Here is a 25,359-nt window from a genome sequence, read left to right as displayed (position 1 = left end):
AATCTAGTGCCATTGAGGAAAGTTCGCCAACTTAGTGCACATTTCCAAAACCACCCACCCTCATATATCAAACTTACCTTCCAACCTGGTAAGAGAATCAAATCTTAAATTTTTATCACTATCCGTTCACCTCATAAAAATGTTACCATTTTAGAAGTTTAGTACCATTTTAGAACTTTTCGTAACCTTAAAGATCGAACTTCCTTAAAAACCGATAGATGTACCAAAATGGTACATCTATCCTGCACTCCATTATTGATACTCGTTTCAATTTTCACACTCTTATTTTCAATTTTCCCAATACAAAGTATTTAATTTTTAGTACCTTTCGTACCCTTTTAGTGCGAATTTCCAAAAACCTAGCCAAAACCCCTACCCCTAGACTCTAGCTTCAGCCTACTTCGTCTGGGGCAGTTATTTCTCTTTTATATACATAAATAAAGATTCTGAATTATTTTTTTTTTAATATTCAAGTTTTAAGGGGGGTCTGTTTCTTTAATAAATAATATTTAAAGAATCAAGTTTGGAGATCTGATGGTCCTCGTAAATTTTTTCCTATAAGATAAAAAAAACAATTCTGGCTCTTGAAAATATGTTATTAAAATACCAGTTTCAGATAATTGCTGGTCCTTGAAAAAATATTTGTTACAAATCCAAGTTTTGGTGGTCCCGAAATTTATATTTTTTAAAAAATTAAAGTTTAAATATTGACTTGTCCTTGAAAAAATTATCTTTAAAATCCACGTTTAGATTTCAGCTGGTCTTGAAAAAAATATTTCTGAAAAAAAAACACTTAAATGTCTGTTGGCCCTTGAAAAATTGAATTTTTCAAAAATCCACGTTTTGATATTTCTAATCCTTTCAAATATTTTGTTAAGAATCCTTAGTCAAAGATCTATAGCTGATTGAAAAATAGACTTTTTTAAATTCAAATCCTTTTTTTATTATCTTAATTTTTTCCTAAGTTTCCTTGAGTTCCCTCGGATGTTTATTTAGTATGACCTCAACAGGGAAATACATATTTCCTTTATCTTTTCGCACACGTTTTATGTTTTGTTTTTGTTTGTTTCATATCTTCCATGGCATAGTTTCTTACCCTCTGTTTTAAATATTTACATTTTTTTTTTGTTATCACAAGGCTGTGTCTCTGACTGACTGACAGACGACGATGACTATTCACCATGTCTGCCATAATCTCCAGCCAATTGATGAGGTCATGGAGTGAGACATGCAATAAAATAAAAAGAAATATACATAGCATACATCAGGATCGCATTCTCCTCCGGCCCTGTGTAGTATCAGCAACAAGTTGTTAATTTTTTTCACTTTTGATTTCCCTCTTGCTTTTGCCTTCATTTCAAAAGGGGCGGCATTGAACTTTCTTTGATTGTTTGTCGGTATGTATTACTGTACGGTAGGGCTAGTCATGGTGGATATTAAAATTACTATGGGGATTTTTTTTTCAAAATTTATCCTGGGATTGGAAATGGTCTCAATAAGGGGCCAAGGGGTTTGCTTGTATGCCACTAATTATCGCTCCATGTTTTCGGTTCCTGAAAATGACCCACTTTTAGCTTTGAGGTCACCTAAAGGACCCACCTTAATACAAATATAGGCTCAACAAAACAATACGAATTTTACACACACTCATGTTGCATACATTCCTTATGTAAATAGACACCTCAATTTAAAGTTCATTCATTCATTTGTTTATATGTACATATTGTGAAGAACACATGTATTTATTTATGTATTTCCACAAAATTTTGCGGCCAACCTACCTGGCCCATGATGGTGGTGGTGGTGGTACTCTCTCATCATTATCAGAGTTGTTCAAATAGATTATAAACAATAAATAAACAAATAATTTTTGTTATTCTTGTATTTGTTGTTTTGTTTTTGCCCCAAAGCACGTTGCTGCTGCCAGGTATTTAAATAACAAAGCGATGAAAACTATGAGTAGGGGGAGGGGGAGTGAGGCCAATAACAATAGGCCTCAACTTGCCAATGAATGGCTGAGAAACAAACCACTGACTGACACCGCGACTAAGTGAATGATATTCAAACAATTTATCTTTTTGTCGTGTTTTTATTACTAGATTTTTTTTTTGAGGAAATTAAACTTTTTTAATTTACTCATTTTTGTTTGCCTACTTTTTTTTCTTACCCCTTAATCTTATCTCTTAGAAAAAAAAACAATTGAAACAAAAAACTGTTATGTCAAAATGTTTTTAGTCTTCCTGGGTTAGTTAAACTCTGTTAACAATTCAGTTAGGTTTTTTTAAGTTTTTTTTAGTTTGTTTGTTTGTATGATGTCATATAACTATAAATAAAGAAATTGTGAAGAAGACAGTAAAGGTCACATAAGTGCAAAAAAATAGAAAAAACGTTCATAGGTCCTCTTGTCGAAGTCATATATATTTAACGACCTGTAAACGGTCTTAATTTTCGGAAGACACCTTAAAATATTTTTAAAAATCATGACGTGGATAAAATTTTCTCAAATTTCTTGGTTTTGAGCTCCAGCTAATTCTTGAGAAAATATACTTAAACAAGTTAAAAAGTATCAGTCGCTATTGCCGCCAGATATATACCCTCAGCCTATGTTCAATTATTTAAATATATTTTGGCTAGTGTTAAGATTATTCAAACATTTGACCCTCTATGGAGCAGGTCCTGAAGGAATGGGCCAATATTGCCCATTTCCTATCGGACCCAAAAATATGATATAAATATTGCGACAGATGTGCCAAGTCTAAATGGATTCGGATGTTAATTTGGTCTTTTATGAGCTTCATGGGTACTCAAAATTTCAATATTTTGTGGTGGATGTACTAGACCATGGGTTAATACAAATATTGGGATGTGTGAAATTTTAAGACAATCGGACTTTTACATCACATTTTATGAGAGTTGTAATTATTCAAAATTTTGACCATTTGTGGGGGAGGTACTTGATGGAGTGGACCGATATTGTCCATTTTCACACCTGACCTAGCACTGACGCAAATATTAGGATTTGCAAAATTGGAGCAAATTCGGATTATCCTTTCTCATTCTGTGCAAAATATATATATTTTTTTTGAAAATTTCGACCTTTTGTGGGGGAGGTACCAGAAGGAATGGACCGATATTGTCCATCTCCGAACTCGATCTAAGTTTAACAAAAATATTACGATGTACCCAATTTGGACCAAATCGGATACTCCCTTCGAGAGTTATCGTGCGCACCAGCCAGCCAGCCATCCAGACAGACAGACGGACGGACGGACGGATATCGCTAGATCGACTCCAAATGTTCTGAAACGGATTTGGTCCAAAGAGACCTAGGGTCTAAAACCGTTATTTCGACTAGGCACGTTTTGGCCGTATCAAATGATATATACCCTCTGTAGCCATATGGCTGAGGGTATAAAAATCCGAATTTTCAGGTCTGCTTGATTTAAAAAAAAAAAACGTTCATAAAAATTCCATGTTTTGAATTTGCTGATCCTTAAAAAAAAAAAAAACAATTCTTTAAAAATACATGTTGAGGTTTGTTGTTCCTTTAAAAGCTACTCTTGAAAATCCACTTTTTAAGGCCCTTGAAGAACTATTCTCTCATCTAAAAAATGTACAGCTTAAATAATGTTTGAAACGTCCAATGGCAAATGCAAACTGGTCCAGATAGGCTTGGAAAAAAAGAACAAGTCTTCTTAATAAAATCCAGTTGAAGGTTCAGACAGTCCTCGGAAAGGAAAAGTTCAAATGTATGGCTCTGACAGGCCTAAAATTTTTTTTTTTTTTTTTTTTTCAAATATTCAAATTTTTGAAAAGTCTTTTAAATAAGCCTAATTAATGACTCTGATAGGCCGTCCAAAGAAATTTCTTAGGAAATCCACAGCCCATTAATGGATCTGATAGTCTTTTAAAAACTCCTTTATGAAACATACTTGAAAAAACATTCTTCAAAATCCACCTTTATCGGTTTCCGAAAACAAAAAATCTTCTCATAAACCAAAAATTCATAGAGGTTGAAAGAAAATTCTTAAAAAAAAATTCTTTTATCAATCCTCTAGAACCGAAAAAAATTTAGATTGATGATCAGTGTCTGACCTTGAAAAAATGTTGGATAATTTGTTAATACGCCTCTAACTCAAAACAGAAATTTTTTTTCAAGGATCAGCAGTCCTCTAAACCTGGATTAAAACATTTGTATTTCCAAAAGTCGTGGGAACTTGGGTTTTTAAAGAATAATTATTCAAGGACCAGCGGGGAAAAAAATTTTGATTTTGGAAGATTTTTTTTCAAGTTCCAGCTTTGTCTGAACGTTAATTTTTGTAGGATTATTTTTTAAGGATCTGGAGACCGCCAAACATGATTTTTAAAGAATATTTTTTTGATCAAATACCTCTAATCAGCCGAAGTCTATGCATGCATTAAGGGCCAGCAAGGTTAACATTTTAGAAGTTAAATTATTATTTTTTTTTTTTTCAAAGAAAAATTTAAAAGGGAAGCTAGTAAAAAACATTAAGTTCGGCTAAGCCGAAATTTTAATAGCTTCATAACGAATAGTCATGAAAATAACGAATATCGAGAGGTAACATTATATGGTGGTATTCAAAAACGTGGACCTATATATACAATGTTCCGCCACCTGAGCTAGAACCCATTACGGACTACAAATACAATTTTTAGACAAATCCGTGGAAAAATACCGAATACTGGGAGGTACGTTAAACGGGAGCTTTACAAAAACGTCGACCTATATGTACAATGTTCTGGGACCCTTTACGAACTACAAATACCATTATTAGATTTTTAAAGAGTATTTGTGTCGAAGACCAGCAGACTTCAAAAACCTGAATTTTAAAGAATAGCAGAAGCTTAAACTTGGATTTAAGACCTTCAAAAATGTATGTTCTGGGGGTCCTCGTGATGGTCCTTGAATAAAATAATTTTTAAAAATTTACGAATGAAAACCTTTAAGATTGGATTTTTATTTTTAGGAACTACATGAGGTCAAAACGTGTATTTTTGAAGATTATTCTTTTCAACGGTCATAAAACCTGGTTTAGGTTTTTAAGAAATTATTTCCCAGGACCTGTAACTTTCAAAACGTTAATTTTTAAAACTATTTTTGTCAAGGGTTAACACGAGATCAAACGTGGATTTTTACAAGATTTTTTTTTTTTTTTTTCAAGATCCAACAGACATCAATTTGAACATTTGAATATACTTTTTGAAGGACCAAAAACCTGGTATGTTATTTACATTCTTTGAATACATTTTTTAAGTACCAACAGACGACTAAACTTGAATTTTGGAATATTTTTAATAAAAACCAGCAAAGCTAAAGTCTTGGACCAGCAGGGCTTAAAACGTTTTTTTTTCCATAAAAGGAAATTATTCTATATATTTGGGAAATGTCCATAGAAGTCCTGGGGAAAGACTTAATTTTAAAGTCCAGTGGTGGAATATCTATCCACAATAGATTTGCGTAAAATCTTCTATCCCTGGAGGACCTATGGAAGGTCTTCTATCAACAGAAGACCGGTAAAAAGTCTGAATATCTTGATTGATCTATAAGATTTTTATTATTTTTTTTTTTTAATTAATTTCCTCCCTTCACCCCCCAACAGACATCAAACCCCCTAATGACAAGAAATCAAATAATTTCAAAACAATTTGTAACGATAATTTATTTGACATGTGTGCTTAGTTTTGCTCAACAATCGTTGACATTTCTGACATAAGACAAATTGTTAAATGATATTGAGATGAATTGTTAACCACCCCCTCCCTCCTGAGTCACAAGCAACCCCTACACCGTGCAAGGTTTGTTTTTTTTTTTTTTTTTTTTTGCAATCCATTTGAAATATAACACGCAAATAAATCATTACACATTACAACTATTTGCTGGTGATGACTATTCGGAATGAGATACCTTCCTGACGGTCTCCTCCTCCTCCTACTACACCATGGCTATTATTAAGAAACCGCAACATTTATTAATGAAATTTAATTAACGATCGAATAATTGAAGCATAACCACACTACCATCCTCGTCATCGTCAGCGACATCGTCGTCGTGGCAGTACCGATTAAATTCAATACAAACCCACACCTCCTCCCCCCGGTCCGTTTAGATGCAATTAACGATATTTTTGTGTTCCGAATTATTATTCAAATGCATCAAATGTTCAATGATTTATGAAATACATAATGGAAATAAGATCTTTATGCAAGGCGCACTGGAATTACATGTGAAATACATGGGGACGTGTGTGGAGGGAGATACAAATATTGCAAAATTGAATAACTGAATGTGAGTCATTTTCAGAATGACATACATAATAATCATATTGTGTGAAGAGAACTATTAAATTTTCAGAAGAAAATCTAAAAAAAACTTAAAAAATCCATTAAACCGATCGAAAAGAAATCTCTTCTGAAAAAGTTATTTCATGATATTCTGTAGGAAAAATACCCAATGCCAATTTCGATTGGATGGAGTCCTAGTATACGGCGTCCATTGATAGCACTTCTATAAATAGAGTGTGTTTAATACCTACACCATGTAGTGGTATGAGTATTATGTCTTTGAGCATTTGTTTGTAACATGGAGAAGGAAGCGAGGGTAGAGCTTTAGTTACTTTTGAGGATCTTAATTTATGCAGTCCGTCTTTCCATGTATTCTAGTGAATAAAATGCCAATCGCATTTACTATCCGATTGAGATGAAATTTTCCAAACAATATTTGTTTGGCCCAAGAACGAATCCTATTGAAATTGGTGAGAATCGGTTCAAATTGGATATAGATCCCATATATATCTTCTACCGATTTCGGGTTATTTGAGCACTAAATGGCCAATATCTGTCCAAAATTTTGGCACATCCGACCGAATTCAGTCTAGAAGCAATTACATTAAATTTTGTGAAAATCGATTCAGATATACCTATAGCTCCCATATATATGTTTCATCCGATTTGGTGTTTAAGACCCGCTCATTCGTATTATACACCCCACAAGAAGAATCATTTGGTACCAGATATCTGATACATCCCAACAATACCTCTGTCAAATTGTATCAAGATCGGTTCAGGTTTGGATATAGCTCCCTTAAATATCTTCAACTGATTTCCGGTTGGCACGTTCGACCGAATTCAGTCTAGAAGAAAGTACATCAAATTTGGGGAAAATCGGTTCAGATATAGCTATAGCACCCATACATATCTTTATCCGATTTCAGTTTTTTGCACTAAATGACCAATATTGGTCCAAATGACCTGCATTTTGGTACATCCAACCGAATTAAGTCTAGAAGCAAGAACATCAAATTTGGAGAAAATCGGTTTAGATATAGATATAGCTCCCATATATATGTTTCATCCGATTTGGTCGTTAAGTCCCTCACATTCGTAATATGCATTCGACAACAATGATATTTGGTACCAGATATCTATATCACTCTACAGCAATGTTATTTGGTATAAAAGATAAAAAATGTCTCCGTCAAATTTAGAGAAAATCGATTCTGAATTGAATATGCCTTCCATATATTAGTTCCCTCTGGAACCAATCTATAACTGCTCTAAAGCCAAATGTTAATAGGTGGTATGATCTACCTTAAATAAATTATTTTTTTACGGGAGCTCTAATAAATATGCATAGTGGTGTAGGGTATCATATAGTCGGCCCGCCCGACTTTTGACTTTTGACTTTTCCTTACTGGCCTATAGATGGAACATATCTGGAATAAAATACTCTTCTAAAAGTATTAACGGAGGAAATAATTTTGAAGGACTAGCAGACCTCCAAATCATCATGGGTTCAGTAAAATAAAAACCAGCTAAATTTAATGTAGGTATTTTTTAAAAATATTTTTTTTCAAGAGCTACCAAACCTCTATACTTGAATTCTGGAGGAATATTTTTTTTTTAATTTGTTAATACATCAAACCTTTTGTAGGACTGTTTGGGAAATTATCGCTTTACTATTCTTCCTTAGTTTTTCAATTTTTCGAAGATTCAAAGTCTAAAATATAATGCCACACTTTATGGAAATTCCACATCGAGTTTGAAGACGAAAATAAAACACTGCGTTGGCCAATATAATCTATTTACCAGCTTGTACGTCCATATTTAAATGTGGGTTGTGAGCAATTCTCATCAACACCGCCACTATGTATGTGCGTTACTCATAAGTAGTTCTCTCATAACATCAACAAAAAAAGTAAAGCGTGTGTGTTTTTTGCGTTTAAATGTTGTTTTTTTGGTTTATTTATACTTTTTTCAGTTTTTTTTTTTTTTTTGGAAAGCCACAAGAGCTGAATCAAATCGAAACTAGAACAATTGTTAGGTGACAGCAATAAAATAAACTGACAGCGCATACAAATTGAGAGATGGCGGCTGTGGAGACAGTAATTAAATTCTGGCCAAGCATACATATGTTATCCGTAACGACATTATCGACAATATCTCAACGGCCTCCATAGCTCTTCTAAAGACAAAATAAAAACTTCCCTATGTCTTCCTCTATATAGATACCTTCAGCAATACTTTCTTCAATAGACTACATTCCACAGATTTGTTATAGACAGAAGAAATTTCACACATACACTATAAGAAGAACACTTTTTCATACCCTCGATAGATGGAAGGTGATCTAGAGGTAGGTGTTCTAGCGTCTTAAAAGAAAGATCCACAACAGATCTTCCTTGAATAAAATACTCTTCAATTCTTATGAAAACCTAATATATTTTGCAATACCTTTTGAATTGTACTGGAACTTAAGAAAGAACAATTAAGAAAATATGAAAAATTATTTTCGTGTGTTCCAAGTTTTGAGCTCCTGCAAGTCCTTGCAAGAGTCACGTCTGTAGACCTGTGATTAATTATTAACTAAAAAACCCATTTTTAACTAATTTGTCCTCAAAATATATATATATTTTTTTTAATTCTTTAAAAAATATGTGTTATGACTTTAAAAAATATGTGTTTAAAGAAAAATACGCTTTGGCATTTCTTAAAAATAAAAAATTCACGTTTTCCTTGTGGTAATAGATAATTTTTGGAAAAATATTTTTTATAAATTTAAATTTTGGAAAATATTTTTTTTTTAATTTAAAAATCCACGTTTTGAGTTGCCAGTGGTCCTGGAAAAAATATATTTTTTAGCAAATTTACGTTATGGTGGTCCTTAAAAAATGAAATTCGACGTTTTTGGTGATCCTTGAAAAAAAATATATATTTTTAAATCCACTTTTTGAGCTCCTGGTGGTCATAGAAAAATTTTTTTAAGTCCTCAAAAATCCTTGAAAATTTTTTTTTTAAATTCATCATTTTGGTGGTCCTTGATTTTTTTATATCAACGTTTTGACCTCCGTATTTTCCTGAATTTTTTTAATACACGTTTTGAGCTCCTGGTGGTCCTCAAAAAATATTTTTAAAAAAATTCACGTTTTGATCTTCCGGTGTTCCTTTAAAAAATATATTTTTTAAATCCACCTTTTGATCGCTTGGTGTTCCTTGAAAAAAAAATATTTTTTACAAAAAAAATATTTTGTTTGAAATCCACGTTTTAATCACCTGATGCTCCTTGAAAAATATTTTTTTTTTTAAATCACGTTTAGAAATCTTATGTTGTTTTAAAAAATTATTTCTTGAAAAACACAGCCAATATTAAATCCAATTCCAAGATAAGAGATCTGCTGGCTCTTGAAAAAAATCTTTACCGTTTCATCGTTACCGTTTCGTCTGGTGGTCCTTCAAAATTTTGCATTAAAATATCAAGTGTCATAATTAAAGAACATTTTTAAAATCTGGGCTTTTTTCTTTGTTGCTCGTTTAGAATATATTCCTTAAAAATTAACAATTAGAGTTTTTTAAATCTCCCTTTTTATGTCGTCTAAAAAACATTTACTCATAACATTTAAGTTACACGGCTTCTGACCCAATAAAATAATAATCCTTAAAAACTAACGTTTTCAGCTGCTGTCGGTCTTTGAAAATTTTTTCTTCAAAAGTCTACGCCACCAGCAGAATTTGAAGTCTTCAAAAATCCTAGTGCTTGAAATAATTAATCAAAAATCGAAGTTGTGTAGTCAGCACATCATGACCGTTTTTTCTTAAAAATTCCATGTTTAGAAGTCTGCTGGACCTTGAAAGAATCCTTAAAATTCCACTTTTAAGGTCTGCTAGTCATTGACCGTTACTTCTGGGAGCTGATGAAGCAAATATCCACTCATTTGTTCAGTTTTACATACGGGAAACCTCTTTTTAGTATAATCCTCATAAAATACATTTTATTTTACTATTTATTTGATTAAATTCTTAGTAAAAATGTGTTATTTTTTACCAATCCATACTTATATATTTTTTTCTTTTTCTTTGCAGATTGGCGATTCCATCCTCAAAATAAATGTTACCGTTGAAATCATAATTTATTAAATCGCAATCACTTTGAAAACGCGCTATCAAACAGCCTTTTTTAATTTCTCTTCCCGATGAGCAGGCACTTTTTCTATTTAACATCTCAAAGAGCACACTCTTAACTCCTTTTCTTACTTTATGTAACTCTCTCTCTCTTCTCTTTTAATACTTTTTTTTCTAAAGAAAATAAATAAAATAATCTTATTTCGTTTCACGTTTCAGTTACCATATTATTTTTACTATTTTAATTGTTATTAATTTTTGTTGTTGTTGAGTACAAAAACAATACAAAAAACAAATCAACTCAAAATTCAATCGGACGCTCAAGAAACAAGAAGAATTACACAAATACCGTCCATCAGCAACCAGCCGCCTTTAACATCATCATCGTCGTCGTCGTCACACCAACAAGCGCGATAATAGCCGCCGAACTGTAAAAGAGAAGAAGAAGAACACTAGGAAACAAAATGTCTTTTCGCGTTGTCAGAAGTTCAAAATTTCGTCACGTCTACGGTCAGGCTTTGAAACGTGAACAATGCTACGACAATATACGTGTCTCCAAGAGCAGTTGGGATTCCACCTTCTGTGCGGTGAATCCGAAATTTTTGGCCATCATTGTGGAGTCAGCAGGTGGCGGTGCCTTCATCGTTTTGCCACACAGTAAGGTAAGTCGTAAATCGTTCCAACCGACCATATGTCACCATGGTTGTCCACGAAGTAAAAGAAGTTCCTTTCTCTAATGGAAAGAAATTTTTTATTTTTAATTATTTTTTTGAAAATTTTCCAAATTAATTATTCAAGTCACAATTATTTTTTCTAATTCTTGTGTGTTTTGGCCTATGCCTAGTTGTTGGTTTGTTTTTGTTTTGGTTAACGGAAAGTTATTGTACTCCAACAAAATTTATTACCAAGATTTGTTGTTTTTCAGTTGCTGGCTAACAATTGATTGAAGAGAGTTGTTGAGTTGGGCATTTATGGATGCAATAGTTGTTACAATGCTTCAGAAACGAGCATACTACTTGTAACTCTTTTATATAAAGGTGGACCTTCTACCAAACAAAAAAATTCAAAATTGTATATATATCCCTTCACCCAAATCCGCATTTAGTACCATTTAAAACTTTTCGTACAATTATAGTACACATTTCCAAAATCACCTCCATATCTCAATTCCTGATCCCATATATTAGAGGATTCCATCACCAAATTCCAAATATAGTACCATTTAGTACATTTCGTACAAATATAAGACGCATTTCCAAACCCACCTCCTAAATCTCCATCTCATATACCAACAGATATCCAAACATTAAATTTCATAATTTTGTCTCTATCCCTTTAAACAATACCAAATTTAGTACCATTTCATACTTTTCTTAAAATTTAGTACATTTTTCCAAAACCACCTCCATATCTCAATGTCAGATACCAACAGAGACCTCAATATCATATTTCAGGACTTCAACTCTATCCCTTCACCCAATACCAAATATAGTTCCATTTGCTACTTTTCGTACCAATATAATATAAGCATTTTCAAACCTCCTCCAAATCTCAACCTCCGATACCAACAGTTATCTAAGTAAAGAATTTCAGAATTTTTACTCTATCCTATTAACCAAGACCAAATTTAGTACCAATTAGTACTTTTCGTAAAATTATAGTACATTTTTCCAAAACCACCGCCAAACCTCAGATACCAACAGAAAGAAACCTTAATATCAAATTTCAGGACTTTAGCTCTAATCCTTCACGTAATACCAAAACCACCCCTTTTTTATAAACCAAGCACCAACAGGAACCCCAATAAAAAATTTCAAAATTCCCGCTTTATCTGTTTTCACATTTTCAGTCAGTAATTTAAATATCAAATTTCCGATTTTTTCTCCACCTTTTCACCCAATACCCAATTTAGTACCATTTAGTACTTTTCGACAAATATAGTACACACTTCGGAAGCAACCTCCATATGTCCAGGATATACATGAACATCGACCCTGATACCAAATTTCAGATTTAAAGCAGTTTGTTTGTTTACCTAATACCAAATTGTACCATACATAGTACTATTTAGTACTTTTCGTACACTTGTAGTATACATTTCCAAAACCTCCTCTTTATCACAAACCTGCCACCAACAGGATACCAAATTTCAAATTTCCAGCTTCATATTTTCACCCTAAACCAAACTGTTTCAAATTTAGTACCATTTAGTACAATTGGCACACATTTCCAAAACCACCTACATACATCAAATTTACTTTTCAACATTGATTCCCATACCGAATTTCAAGCTTTTAGCTCTATCCGTTCAAATAATACCAAATGGTCCATTTTATTTGAGTACCATTTCAGAACATTTCATAACCTTAAAGTTCGAATTGCCGAAAATCCTTTTCTACATTTATCCTGCATCAGTGACTCTCATTGTCTAGTTCATTCCGTTTGTCAATTACAAACTACACACTTTTTGGCACATTTTAGTACTTTTCGTACTCTTTTAGTACGAATTTTCAATAACCCAACCTACGCACCGGGATTAACTCTCGTAGAAAATTTCAAGATTCTAGCTTCAGTTGTTTGATCTGAGCATTGATTCTCAATCAGTCAGTTATTTCACTACGCTTTTATGGTTATAGAAGTTAGGATCTCAGACAAATATTTCAAGGTGATGCAAATGTAATGGCAAATAGTGTAAAATTGAAATCTCTATTCTATTTTGAAACCATGACAACGTTTGAAAAATATTTCTTTAGAAAAAAATCAATCCTAAAATTGTTTTAAACACAAATCTGAAAATTTGAAAAAAAAATAATTCCAAAAAATACAAACATAAATAAATATTGATGTTCCAAATATTTCCACGCACACACACCAAATTGTCAGAGTCCCAACACCTCCTTCGTAACAAAAATCAAACCCACTCAGAAAGTATCCAAAACAAAAATTACATTATTTTTTCCTCTTGCTGCAGAGGAAGGAAAAAAATTGAAATCGAAAGAAAAAAAGAAGCCGTTCATCGTCTTCGCAGTCGTAGTGTTCGTTGTCGGTTTAGTGACTATTTTGGGAAATGAAACAGAAATGATCTATAAATAGTCAAGTGAAGAGAAGCAAAAAAAACGTCGTTTTATACGTTTGTTATAAAATATATGTGTATATTTTGAGGATACTTTTTTTTATTTGCTGCCGTGTTCTTCTTTTCTCCGCTGGCAAATGGCCAATAAAATGGGGTAACGCGCGCAAAAAAATTGAAAAACTGAAAAATGAAAATGAGCGAACATTTATTTCACACTTTTTCTTCTTCTTTTACTTCTTGTAGCTGTAGCTGAGATCATCGTACAAGTGAAAAACCGCCGAATGCGATGAAAAACGAAATTCATACCAAATGTTTGGGAAAAATTATAACGGAAACTTTTTTTCGCATTGTTTATTATCAAAAAAAAAAAATTGTTGTTCGGAACAGGCTATCTGCCTATTCCGATAAAATAAAATATTTGTTTGTTTTTTTTTTTTGGAATCAATGTAAACATTTATATAACTTATGGCGAATATGAATATAAAAACGTACACACATGCTAATTCTTTTCCAAGTACATGTTTTTAATATAGTTTTGCAAATTTATTTTGGAAATTTTTGGAAAATTGTAATTGGCAGTTTATTTTCGAAATTAAATCAGTAGAGGCAAAAAAGGTAAATGAGGGGAGGTAATGAATTTCAATATTCTAACGATCATGTAGAAGGCATGCAAAGATGTTCTATGTATAAAATATCTGTAGATACTTTGCCTATATAAACCATTGAAAGGTTTCCTGGCAACAGAACATGTTTTAATGGTATTCAAGATCAAGAAAGGCCCTAAAAGGACTTATATTTATTTTTCCATTCTCAATTGGTTTAATTTCATGGTTTATTCGATTTATGCCAAAAAAAACCTAATAATCAATATTTGAATTTCAATTTTGAATTTCAAATAATTCTCGAGTTATCGTATGTCATAGAACAGTTTTGGCTTGTTTTATTGTATGTCTATAAAACAAATTATGTGTGGAGCTGTAAAATTAGCCAAAAACAGTTTAAAAAGTATCAGTCGGTTTAGCCGACAGATGTGTACCCTCAGCCAATGTTCGATTATTTAAATATACTTTGTCTTGTGTTAGGATTATTCAAATTGTTGACTCCCTATGGAGTAGGTTTCGAAGGAATGGGCCAATGTTGCCCATTTCGTATCGGACATAAATAAATATGATATAAATATTGATGCGTGCCAGGTTTAGACTATATTGGCATTTCTTTCACTTTATTTGAGATATGTGATAATTTTTTGAAAATATTAAAATGTGCTTGAGGTACCAGATATAGATATTTAAAAAAAACCTAGGACACCGAAAATGCTATTCCTACTTCGGATAATCTAAAAAAATCTATAGAAAATATCGAGCCTACTTCGGAGAACCCACATAAGGTCGTCAGTCCGAGGACGATCTCTAAAAAGTGTACACATAGAATAAATATGGAGATATCTAGAAGGACATTCAAATATGAAAAACCTGTTGAAAGTCATTTAGTCACAAATGACTTATTAGGAAGAATTCTCTGGACTGTCTAGTTCGCAATAGGTCCCTTAAATAAAGATCCCCGTTGGATGATCTTTAAACTATAGAAAAACTTAAAAAATAAATTCATAGGATATTTTACTCAGGTTTTCTAACCATAGAACAGCTTTTTTATGTCTTCTTGCTATGGAAGACAGTTTGAAGGTCTTTTAGCTCTAGAAGGCCCCTGCAAAGTTTTCCAAATATACAATGGCTTCAAAATTTTGGTCTATAGCAAAAAATTCGTCGAGAACCGGGAACCTGGGTCGATTTTTCTCTATAGAAAAAAATTAGGTCGAGACCTTGTTCAAATTTTTTTCTATAGAAAAAATTCGGTAGAGAACGCGAGGTCGATTTTTTTCTGTAGAAAAAAATCGTTAAGACCCTGAGTCTGATATTTTGCTATAGAAAAAAATTCGCCAAGACCCTGGAAGAAAAAAAATTCGCAAAGGACCTGGATCTGATTATTTCCTATAAAAAAATACTCAAGACCCTGGCTTGACATTTTTTCTATAGAAGAAATTCGGTCGACAACTGGCTCGACTTTTCTATAGAAAAAATCAGTCGACACCTTGGCTCGATTTTTTCCTCGCTCAACTTTTTTTTTAAAGACAAAAAATTCTTTCGAGACCCCAGGACAAAGGTATTCCATGTTCATACTTCACCTAATATAGATACAAATATTGGTATGGCAAAATTACAAGAAAATCGATATCCAATTTTATACGAAATCATCTCAGGTTCCTGGTTGAGAAAAAAAAAAAAAAAAAAAAAAAAAAAATATATATATATATATATATATATATATCCGCAAGAAAGGATAATCAGACTTTGCTCCAAATTTACAAATACTAATATTTGCACCAGTGCTAGGTCAGGTGAGAAAATCCACTCCATCAAGTACCTACCCCAAACATGCTCAAAATTTTTTAATAATTTTAACTCTTATAAAATGTGATGTAAGAGTCCGATTAAACACATGACAATAGTTTTATTAACCCAAGGTCTGATGTAAAGATGGAATACATCGGTCCACTCCCTCAGTTACCTTCCTCACAAAGGGTCAATATTTTGAATAAACAAAACGATTATAAAATCCGAAGTAAGCATCCGGTTCTCTTCATATTTCACACATTTCATTATTTCTACTAACACAAGATAGGCTGTGAAGATGGGATATATCGGTCCATTTCCTCTGGTACCTCCCCCACAATGGCTAACATTTTGAATACTCATGAAGCTCATAAAACGAGAAATGAACATCCGATTCCCTTCGAACTTGACATATGTCACTATCTCTATCAACACAAGATCTGCTATAAAGATGGTAGAGATCGAAACATTCCTTCTGGTACATCCCCCACAAAGAATCAAAATTTGGGATATCAATTGCGCTCATAAAATGCGAAATTAACATCCGATTCCATTCAGACTTTGTACAACTCAATATTTCCATCAACACCAGATCTGTTATAAATATGGGACAGATCGGACTTCTTTTCGGATTGCTTCTGGTACCTCCCCACACAGGGTTCAAGATTTTGAAAAACCAAACGCTCAAAGAAAGCGAAATATGCATCCAACTCTCTGCAAATTTCACATATACACACATTTCTGTTAACATAAGATCTGTTCTGGAGATGATATATATCGGCGAACCCCTTCCGGTCCCTCACCCACAAATGGTCACAATTTTCAATACTTTTATCTTGTCATAACATGCGAAACAAGTCAGCGATTACTTACAACTTGCCATTTAGATGAGATGACGAAGATTCTTCCCTTACGTCAGCATAATCATATGCTTTCGTTGCAGTACTTGCTTGTTATCGTTGGAGTCCTCCTAACCACCATATGGTGGACAGAGCTCCCCCACCCAGGCGTGTCAGGAAGGACCTGCATGATCTAGAGACAGAGAGGGAGAGGTCCAGCGGTATGAGATAGAGCCTCTAGATCATGAGGCCTATCAAGCGGTTTTTAATAGCATTCATACTGATGCAGTCGCAGACGTAGTTAGCAATTACAGTATGAATGACATCCTCGGAGCCACTCCCATCCATTGCAGCTGAAGAACGTCGGCTGCCTTGGCAAATCAGGGTAGTTTTGGTCCAACTACGTTCAGGACGGTGCAGCCGTCGAAATTCATAGTGGGCACGAATTGACGAAGATGTGCGGAACGCCTGCCCAGCGTGCGATACAGGCCCGCATCTATTCAATTGTCGAGCTAAGCATATCCAACTCCGTCCCGAGGATCTTTGGCTACAGCCAATAAAGGTAGCAGTATTCCTAAACTTAGACATAGAAGAAGAATGGGATTAACTGTCTATTAAAAACAGAACATACATTTCACTGTTACAACAACAACCATTTTAAATGTCAGCTCTATACGTTCTCTAACTATAATGACACAGCATTTAGTATCATTTTATACTTGAAGTAGAAGAATCAATACTTATAGCTCCCGAAACACATAAACCGTGATCCAAATTTTGAATTTCGGAATTGCATTTAATATTGACATAATATTAAATACCTTTCCGTTCGGCCTTATTGCACTCCACGCCAACAGTGAACTCCATTCTTACCCATAGACCCTAATTTCAGAGTTCTACAATTACCAGTTTGCTAAATACAAAGGGAAAACATTGCTGAAATGTTGGCCTCCTTATGCAGTCTTAATTTCAAGTGTCCTAGTTGATGCAGTCTTCATTGCACCGAAAATGGTAAATTTTATGAGAGACACCGTTTTAAGAATATAGATCTCCCACAGGCGGCCTTTGAATGTGATATTTCCATTCTGACTATCCCATAACTTAGCTTGCCCTTCCAAAATCCACAAACTACAATTTTCCTATCTTCAAATCGTGGCTAGATTTTGTTGTAGTGTTTTTTTTAATCATTTCTTGCATCATTTTGGTCAAACGTCCAAACCAGTATTTCGTTCGAATATGCATTAAATTGCAAATCTATGGCCAAGCGAAAAGCTGTCAAATTTTATTATTTTATTTGGTCTAACACCTGTTCCAATTGCTACACAACACCGCACGCTTACGTCGTTCGGCGATATACTTTGTGACCAAATGTTTTAAAACATCCGGCGGATATATTATGTATGTATGTGCATATCGAAGTGTATAACTCACAACGTCTGTCACAAATTATCTTAAAATGCAAAAAAAAAAAACAGAATTCAAACAAAAACTTGGCGAATGTCATTTGCAATTTGATGTCAAATGGAATGAGATGAAATAATAAGCAAATCAATTGAAACGATTATTTTTTTATTTTCAAATTTTATTTTGGCCATTAGGATGGATGAATGGCGTTTTGGGCTAGTAAGTCGTCGTCGTCGTCAGTCGGCACACATAAAATACGGCTGTGATGACTTATAAATCGCCAAAACAATTATTTTTAATTATTCCACTTTTGAGATTTATGATGCTCTTAAAATGGCAACCTCAATGTTTTTGATGCCGCCTCCATTGGCGGCGGCTGCGGCGACGGTGTTAAAAATATCCTCGAGCCGAAATAATTATTTATGTCACAAAACATTTGGCAAAAGTCCCCCCACAGCAGCAGCGACATGTTTTTGTGGGGGTGTTTTTCATTGAAAAATATATTAATTTTCTCTTTTTGTTGTTTTCCATTTTAGGTGGGACGCATTGCTGCCGACCATCCATTGGTAGGTGGCCACAAAGGTCCCGTCTTGGATATTGCCTGGTGTCCCCACAATGACAATGTCATTGCCTCCGGCTCTGAAGATTGTGTTGTCAAGGTATGGCAAATTCCCGATGGAGGCTTGTCGAGGACCCTAACTGAACCCGTTGTAGATTTGGTATTCCATCAACGTCGTGTTGGCTTAGTCGTGTGGCATCCCTCCGCCCTAAATGTTCTGCTGACCGCAGGTTCAGATAATCAGGTAAGCCAGTGAAATAAAATTCCTAAACTTTATATAAACTCTTTTCCTCCTTCCCCTCTCTGCTTTAAGGTTGTCATTTGGAACGTGGGTACCGGTGAAATTTTGGTACACATTGACTCACACCCCGACATTGTCTACAGTGCCTGCTTCAACTGGGATGGCTCCAAACTGGTTACCACCTGCAAAGATAAAAAGATTCGCATCTACGATCCACGCACAGGTGAGGTGGAAAGTGAGGCCGTCTGCCATGAAGGCTCAAAGGCCACACGGGCCATATTCCTGCGTCACGGTTTAATCTTTACCACCGGTTTCAATCGTTCCTCCGAACGTCAATATTCATTGCGTGCCCCCGATGCCCTCAGCGATCCTATTGTCATGGTTGAATTGGATACATCAAACGGTGTAATGTTCCCACTCTACGATCCCGATACGAATTTAATTTACCTGTGCGGTAAAGGTGATTCTGTGATCAGATACTTTGAAGTGAGTAGCTGGAATTACCACAATTTAAATACTCTTCCTAACCAAAATTCTCTCTTTTTTAGGTAACCCCCGAACCACCATTTGTCCACTATATTAACACCTTCCAAACACCCGATCCCCAGCGTGGTATTGGTATGATGCCAAAACGTGGCTGCGACGTCACAACCTGTGAAATTGCCAAATTTTATCGTCTCAACAATAACGGCCTGTGCCAAGTCATCTCAATGACCGTTCCCCGCAAATCGGATCTCTTCCAAGAGGATCTGTATCCCGACACATTAGCCGAAGATGCTGCCATTACTGCGGAAAAATGGATAATGGGTGAAGATGCCGATCCCATAACATTTTCGCTTAAAGTAAGTCTACCAATGTCACATGCCGCCAATGATTGCTACCCAAATATTGGAATACAGTACCCAGGGCGTAGAAATTAATCATGGCATCATACGACTCTACCACTATGATATGGCCATGAACGCCACTGAAAATCTGGGTGCACATTATCAAGCAATCGTGGGAAAGATATAAGCTCAAATCATCTCTTCAATGTGGGGCTTTTTCTCTTTGATGTTGATATAGAGAAAGTTCCGGAGATGTGGCTATATCTTTTTTTTTTTTTTTTTACCCGAAAAACACCACTATATCTCTCGACGTTAGAATGAAATCAGTAGAATCTATTCCGTAGCAATTGTGGTTCATTTTTAAATTTTAAAAATCTTAAATGGTTACATTTTTCATGATTTTTTTCATGTCATGTAAAATTTAGATTTCTCTTCATTTTCTAATATTGATTAAGTTTACGAAACACATTTGCAATCTTTTGTGTCGCAATTGACTGTTCAGATGTTGATCAACAAATCACTGCTCTCTTAAAAAGATGTGTTAATTTCGACCGGGTATAATTAAATTATTCGAGTGAATATTCAATACTCTTGAGCCTTCCTAGAAAAGAGTTTTAAAAAAATATCAGTTAGAGCACAGAAGCCAAATTTTACTATATGATTTTGTGTCTGGGATTGCAGATGCAACGAATTACGAATTCAATCAAAAAATTTCGCCTTCTCCCTCTGACAGACGGTGCCCTGGTCTCTTAACAATACACAACCCATAATAAGTCGGAAAGTATATTTTTGGGACATTTAGAGGATTTCTTTTAGATATTTTGAATGACTTTGCCATGGTTAGTTGGATGAGAGATTCGAGCTATTCGGAAGACCTTGGTTCTATGTATTCATCCTAGAAAGAAAACATTTAGTGGTGATAGAAAAGAGATCAAAACGAGAATGAAAAGAGACATGGTCTTCAGTAGTCAGGAACACTTTTATCCCTTTTTGAGTTCAGATATTTGATACTACTGTGGCCAGACAGTATGCCTACCACGTTTTCTTAGATAACCACCCAGAAGGTCAGGAACACTTTTATCCCATTTTGAGATCAGATATCTGATACTACTGTGGCCAGACAGTATGCCTACCACGTTTTTTTAATTAACCACCCAGAAGGTCAGGAACACTTTTATCCCATTTTGAGATCAGATATCTGATACTACTGTGGCCAGACAGTATGCCTACCACGTTTTTTTAGATAACCACCCAGAAGGTCAGGAACACTTTTATCCCATTTTGAGATCGGATATCTGATACTACTGTGGCCAGACAATATGCCTACCACATTTTCTTAGATAACCACCCAGAAGGCCCAGATACATTGCAACCAGTTTCCAAGTGGCATTTTTACAAGCTTCGTCGATGAGAGACTTTTTGAAGCAGCTGACATAATAGCATATCCGTGGTTGACTCTTCTATCAATCACAAGACCTATCGACAGTAAACCAGCTCGAACTAATTCATTTGAAACACCATTATGTTGAGATGTCTTGAAACCCAACGAAGCAGAATGAATTCACGTTTTTCAATGAGGTCTTTCGTGCAGTCAAGAACAGCTCTCGATTTAATGGCACTTGATAGATTTGAGGACCACTTTTCTATCGATCTATATGGTCCTGTTATGCTACTACATAGCTCTCTTACCATTTCGGCTGCCTTTTTAATTGCAAGAATTTCCGCCTGACAAACGCTACGATTACCATTGAACTTATCTCAGCTTTTAATGATTGGGCAGCATACACCAGCACAATCGCTTACATGGTAGGATCGTTAGGGGTTGAATTGGATTTGGGCCCCTACTTATTTAATATTTTATATTTCTTGTCATAAAATGCTCCAACCGATTGATCCAAAATTTTCTGGCTCTCAGTTAAATGACTCTCAAAATGTCCAATTAAAATGTCAAAACCATGAACTTACTAGACTCTTTGCGCGTGGTATTGTAATCTTCTCAGCAAGTCCAACAATTGTTTTGAAGACAGATTCACCGCCCAAGTCAGCGAAATGGTATTTTTTTAGAAATGGCCTCGGAATACATTACTTGTGGTCAGTTAAAGGCCCACCTTTTGTCACTCAACAAACTATTTCAATTTGGAATAAGCTAATACAAGGGTCTAAGATCCAACTACACGAAGAACACATCAGCCTATGCCCCCTCCTGCATCTTTGAGACATCGTGCAGATGGAAAGACTATGTGGTCTGTCCGACAACCACATTTCATTTATTCTTTCTTTCTTTATTTAATTCATACTTAATACTAAAGCCTCCAAGGCCAAGGTCATTTCTGGAACGATCATAACATCCGTGCAAAAGTCGAAAATGGGAGGGATGTCGGTATCCTTGTCATTATTTCACAAAGTGATCCGGTTTTAAGCCTAACCGACACCTGAAACTGGACCAACATTTCCAAAAGTTTGATATTATGTATCATATTAAGTGTCGGCCAGCGGTTTGCTTTAAAGTTCAGTTAGAAAATGTTATCTCAGTCTAGGATTCTTCTTTTGCCAAGGAGATTATTTTAAGGTATTGAAAATTAAATAAAAATGACTAAATGATAGCTCATTTTCAATACCAAACATACTGTCATGTCAAATTGCATTAATTTATCTTATACTAGCTGAACCCGGTGCGCTTCGCTACCCCTTTTAATTTTATATGCATTCAAAATTTTATTTACGAATATATGTTGGTTAAAAAAAAACAAATTTCAAAATTAAAGAAAAAATTATTGCACTACTTTTATGCGTAAATAACCAAAACCATTAGAAAAGCAGTAACATGACATACATACACGAAGGGTTTGTCCTTCGGATTTATTTATTTATGTAACTGCAATCTTTTGAAGTTGAGTGGCATTACTATTGCAATTAGTGAATTCGAGATAGCAACATACTTCGCCGTAATAAGCGTATTTCAAATCAATTGTTGTGTTGTTTTTTAGTGTTAGCCTAAGGCGTTGTGGGTCAATGGTTGTTATTAAAATCATATCCCAATCTGATCCGATTTAAATATAATTTAAAAAAATTACTTTTACACCAAACTCCGCCACACCTTTCATATTTCATTGAAATTGGTGCGTCAAATATGTGAAATCGGCCGATAATATATATATATATGGGAGCTTTATCCAAATCTTAACTAATTTCCAATTAATTTGTCACATTTATTATTGTAGTCAAATTCCGTCACACATTCTGAATTTCATTGGTATCGGTCGTATATATCATGTTTGGTGCATAACATGTATGAAATCGGCCGAAATATATATGTTAGCTATATCCAAACCTCAACTGATTTCAATATAATTTGGAATATGTAACGGGATTTTGTCTCTCTCGCTTTGGGTGCATCAAATATGTGAAATCGGCTTAGTATATATATGGGAGCTATAATCAAATCTGAGCGTATTTGAATATAATTTGTCAAATTTATTTTTGTACCAAATTTAGCCACTCATGCAAATTTAGCCACTCATATCCAAATCTGAACCGATTTTAATATAATTTGACTAATTTATTTTCTAATCAAAATCCGGTTACATATTCCAAATTTCTTTGGAATCGAACATACATATCGTGTTTGGTGCATAAAATACATGAAATCGGTCGAAAATATATATGAGAGCTATATCCAAATCTAAACCGATTTTAATATAATTTGACAAATGTATATTTGTTTTAATTTCCGCTACAACTTCCAAATTTCATTGAAATTAGAGATACATAGCGCGTTTGGTGCATCAAATACATGAAATCGGTCGAAAATATATATGGGAGCTATATCCAAATCTGAACCGATTTCAATTTAATTTGACAAATTCATTTTGGCTCCCGATTCCGTTACTTATTTTAAATTTCATTACAATTGGAAATACATACCGTGTTTGGTCCACCAAATACATGAAATCGGCCGAAAATGTATATGGGAGCTATATCCAAATCTGAACCGATTTCAATATAATTTAGGAAATCAATTTTTTAGATAAAATCTATCACACGTTTCAAATTTCATTGAAATTGGGGATACATAGCGTGTTTGGTGCATCAAATGCTTGAAATCGGCCGAAAATATATATGGGAGCTATATCCAAATCTGAACCGATTTCAATATAATTTGACAAATTTATTTTCGGATTAAATCCCGTCACACATTCCAAGTTTCATTGGAATCGAACCTTCATATTGTGTTTGAGACATCAAATGAACGAAATCGGTCGAAAATATATATGGAAGCTATATCCAAATCTGAACCGATTACAATATAATTTGGCAAACTTATTTTTGTTCCGAATTCCGTTACGTATTCCAAATTTGGAGACTGTATCTTCAACCAATCAATATATATGTGCATATAAAATCTAAATTTTTGGGAGGTACCTCCGATTCTGATGCTATATCTCCAGTTCCAAGTGGAAATTCAAAAATGTATATAGCCTATGTTACTTTCAGGCGATGTTGCAGTATATATGGAAATTTTCAGGAAAATCTATTCAGCGGTTTTCGAGTCCATAAATTACAAACAAACAAACAAACATACAAACATTTTCCTCTTTTATAGATATAGAAGATAATATTGAATAATAGACGGAATTGTATGATGATCACAAATAAGGATGATGGGGTCTCCAATGAATGTTTCGAGAAATAGCAAACAGAATGACAAAGTTAATATAGCCTCTATCGTAAAGTGGCGTGCATAATATATGGAGAATAAACCAGTTTTGTATTATTTTTTTCGCATTCTCAATTCAGAAGAATTGTTTCTGTAAATCGAAAATACTCGGAGATCTAAACGCTTTAACCTTGCCGCCCCAAAAATGGTCTTGTTTTCGTATCAAAAGGTTTTATTTCGTGGTTTTTAAAGCAAATATTTTTTATATCGTAATATTTTTTTTAAACAATACGCCGAAAATTTATATATGATGTAAAATTTTTTTTAATGGCCGACAGGAAACGACATGCTAAACTCACGCCGTCTATAACTCTTTTCTGGAAAATTACATGCTAAAGAAGCCAACAGTTATTTTCTATTAAAAAAAACTTCTTATCAAAGTCCTAGCAGAAAAGTTATATAAAATCAGGCCCTTAGTAACTTAGATATTAAAAAAAAAAACAAGATTAGGGCCGCTTTCCAATGTATTCCAATATTTTTAATTTTGGGAAACTATGATTTCCCCTTCGTTAAATGCTTGCGTTCTTTTTTTTTTGGCAATGTTGTTCTATTTATTTATTCATGTTTCTGCAACATTCATTTGATTAACCAATAATACAACTAATTATAAAAAAAAACTATATCACCAAAGATGTTATCGTTGTTTTTTGCGAATGAGTTTCTCGTTTGAAAATGAATTTCTTTTTTCGTTTGGAGCACTTCATTCGCTGTTTGTCAGGCTTTGCGATTTGTTTTCATGGCATACCATCTTTTTGCACTTTATAACCCCCCAAAAAAAGGACACAACTACATGGCTTTATCATTTACTACTCACTCCTTCAATTCCATTATATCATACGATCATTGCCATCCATTGTCATTCAACATTCAACTCCTGTGGTGACAGAAATTAA

At 34.1% G+C, this 25,359-nt stretch overlaps 1 protein-coding gene across 3 annotated transcripts in view; it reads left to right on the top strand.

Moving 5' to 3' along the window:
- The window catches only part of LOC101898511 (coronin-6), a 53,666-nt gene that overhangs the window by 26,765 nt on the left and 1,542 nt on the right, over positions 1-25,359 (top strand). For all 3 annotated transcript variants that reach the window (XM_005187874.3, XM_005187873.3, XM_059131098.1), the window contains exons 2-5: positions 10,636-11,078; positions 18,659-18,925; positions 18,995-19,408; positions 19,471-19,764. In XM_005187874.3, the coding sequence (XP_005187931.1) occupies positions 10,881-11,078; positions 18,659-18,925; positions 18,995-19,408; positions 19,471-19,764 (1,173 nt within the window). In that variant the 5' untranslated portion in view covers positions 10,636-10,880. The remainder of the gene's footprint in view (positions 1-10,635; positions 11,079-18,658; positions 18,926-18,994; positions 19,409-19,470; positions 19,765-25,359) is intronic.

Source organism: Musca domestica, unplaced genomic scaffold, assembly GCF_030504385.1.
Source record: "Musca domestica strain aabys unplaced genomic scaffold, Musca_domestica.polishedcontigs.V.1.1 8, whole genome shotgun sequence".
NCBI lineage: Eukaryota > Metazoa > Arthropoda > Insecta > Diptera > Muscidae > Musca > Musca domestica.
This window is presented reverse-complemented; position numbering and strand designations above follow the sequence as displayed.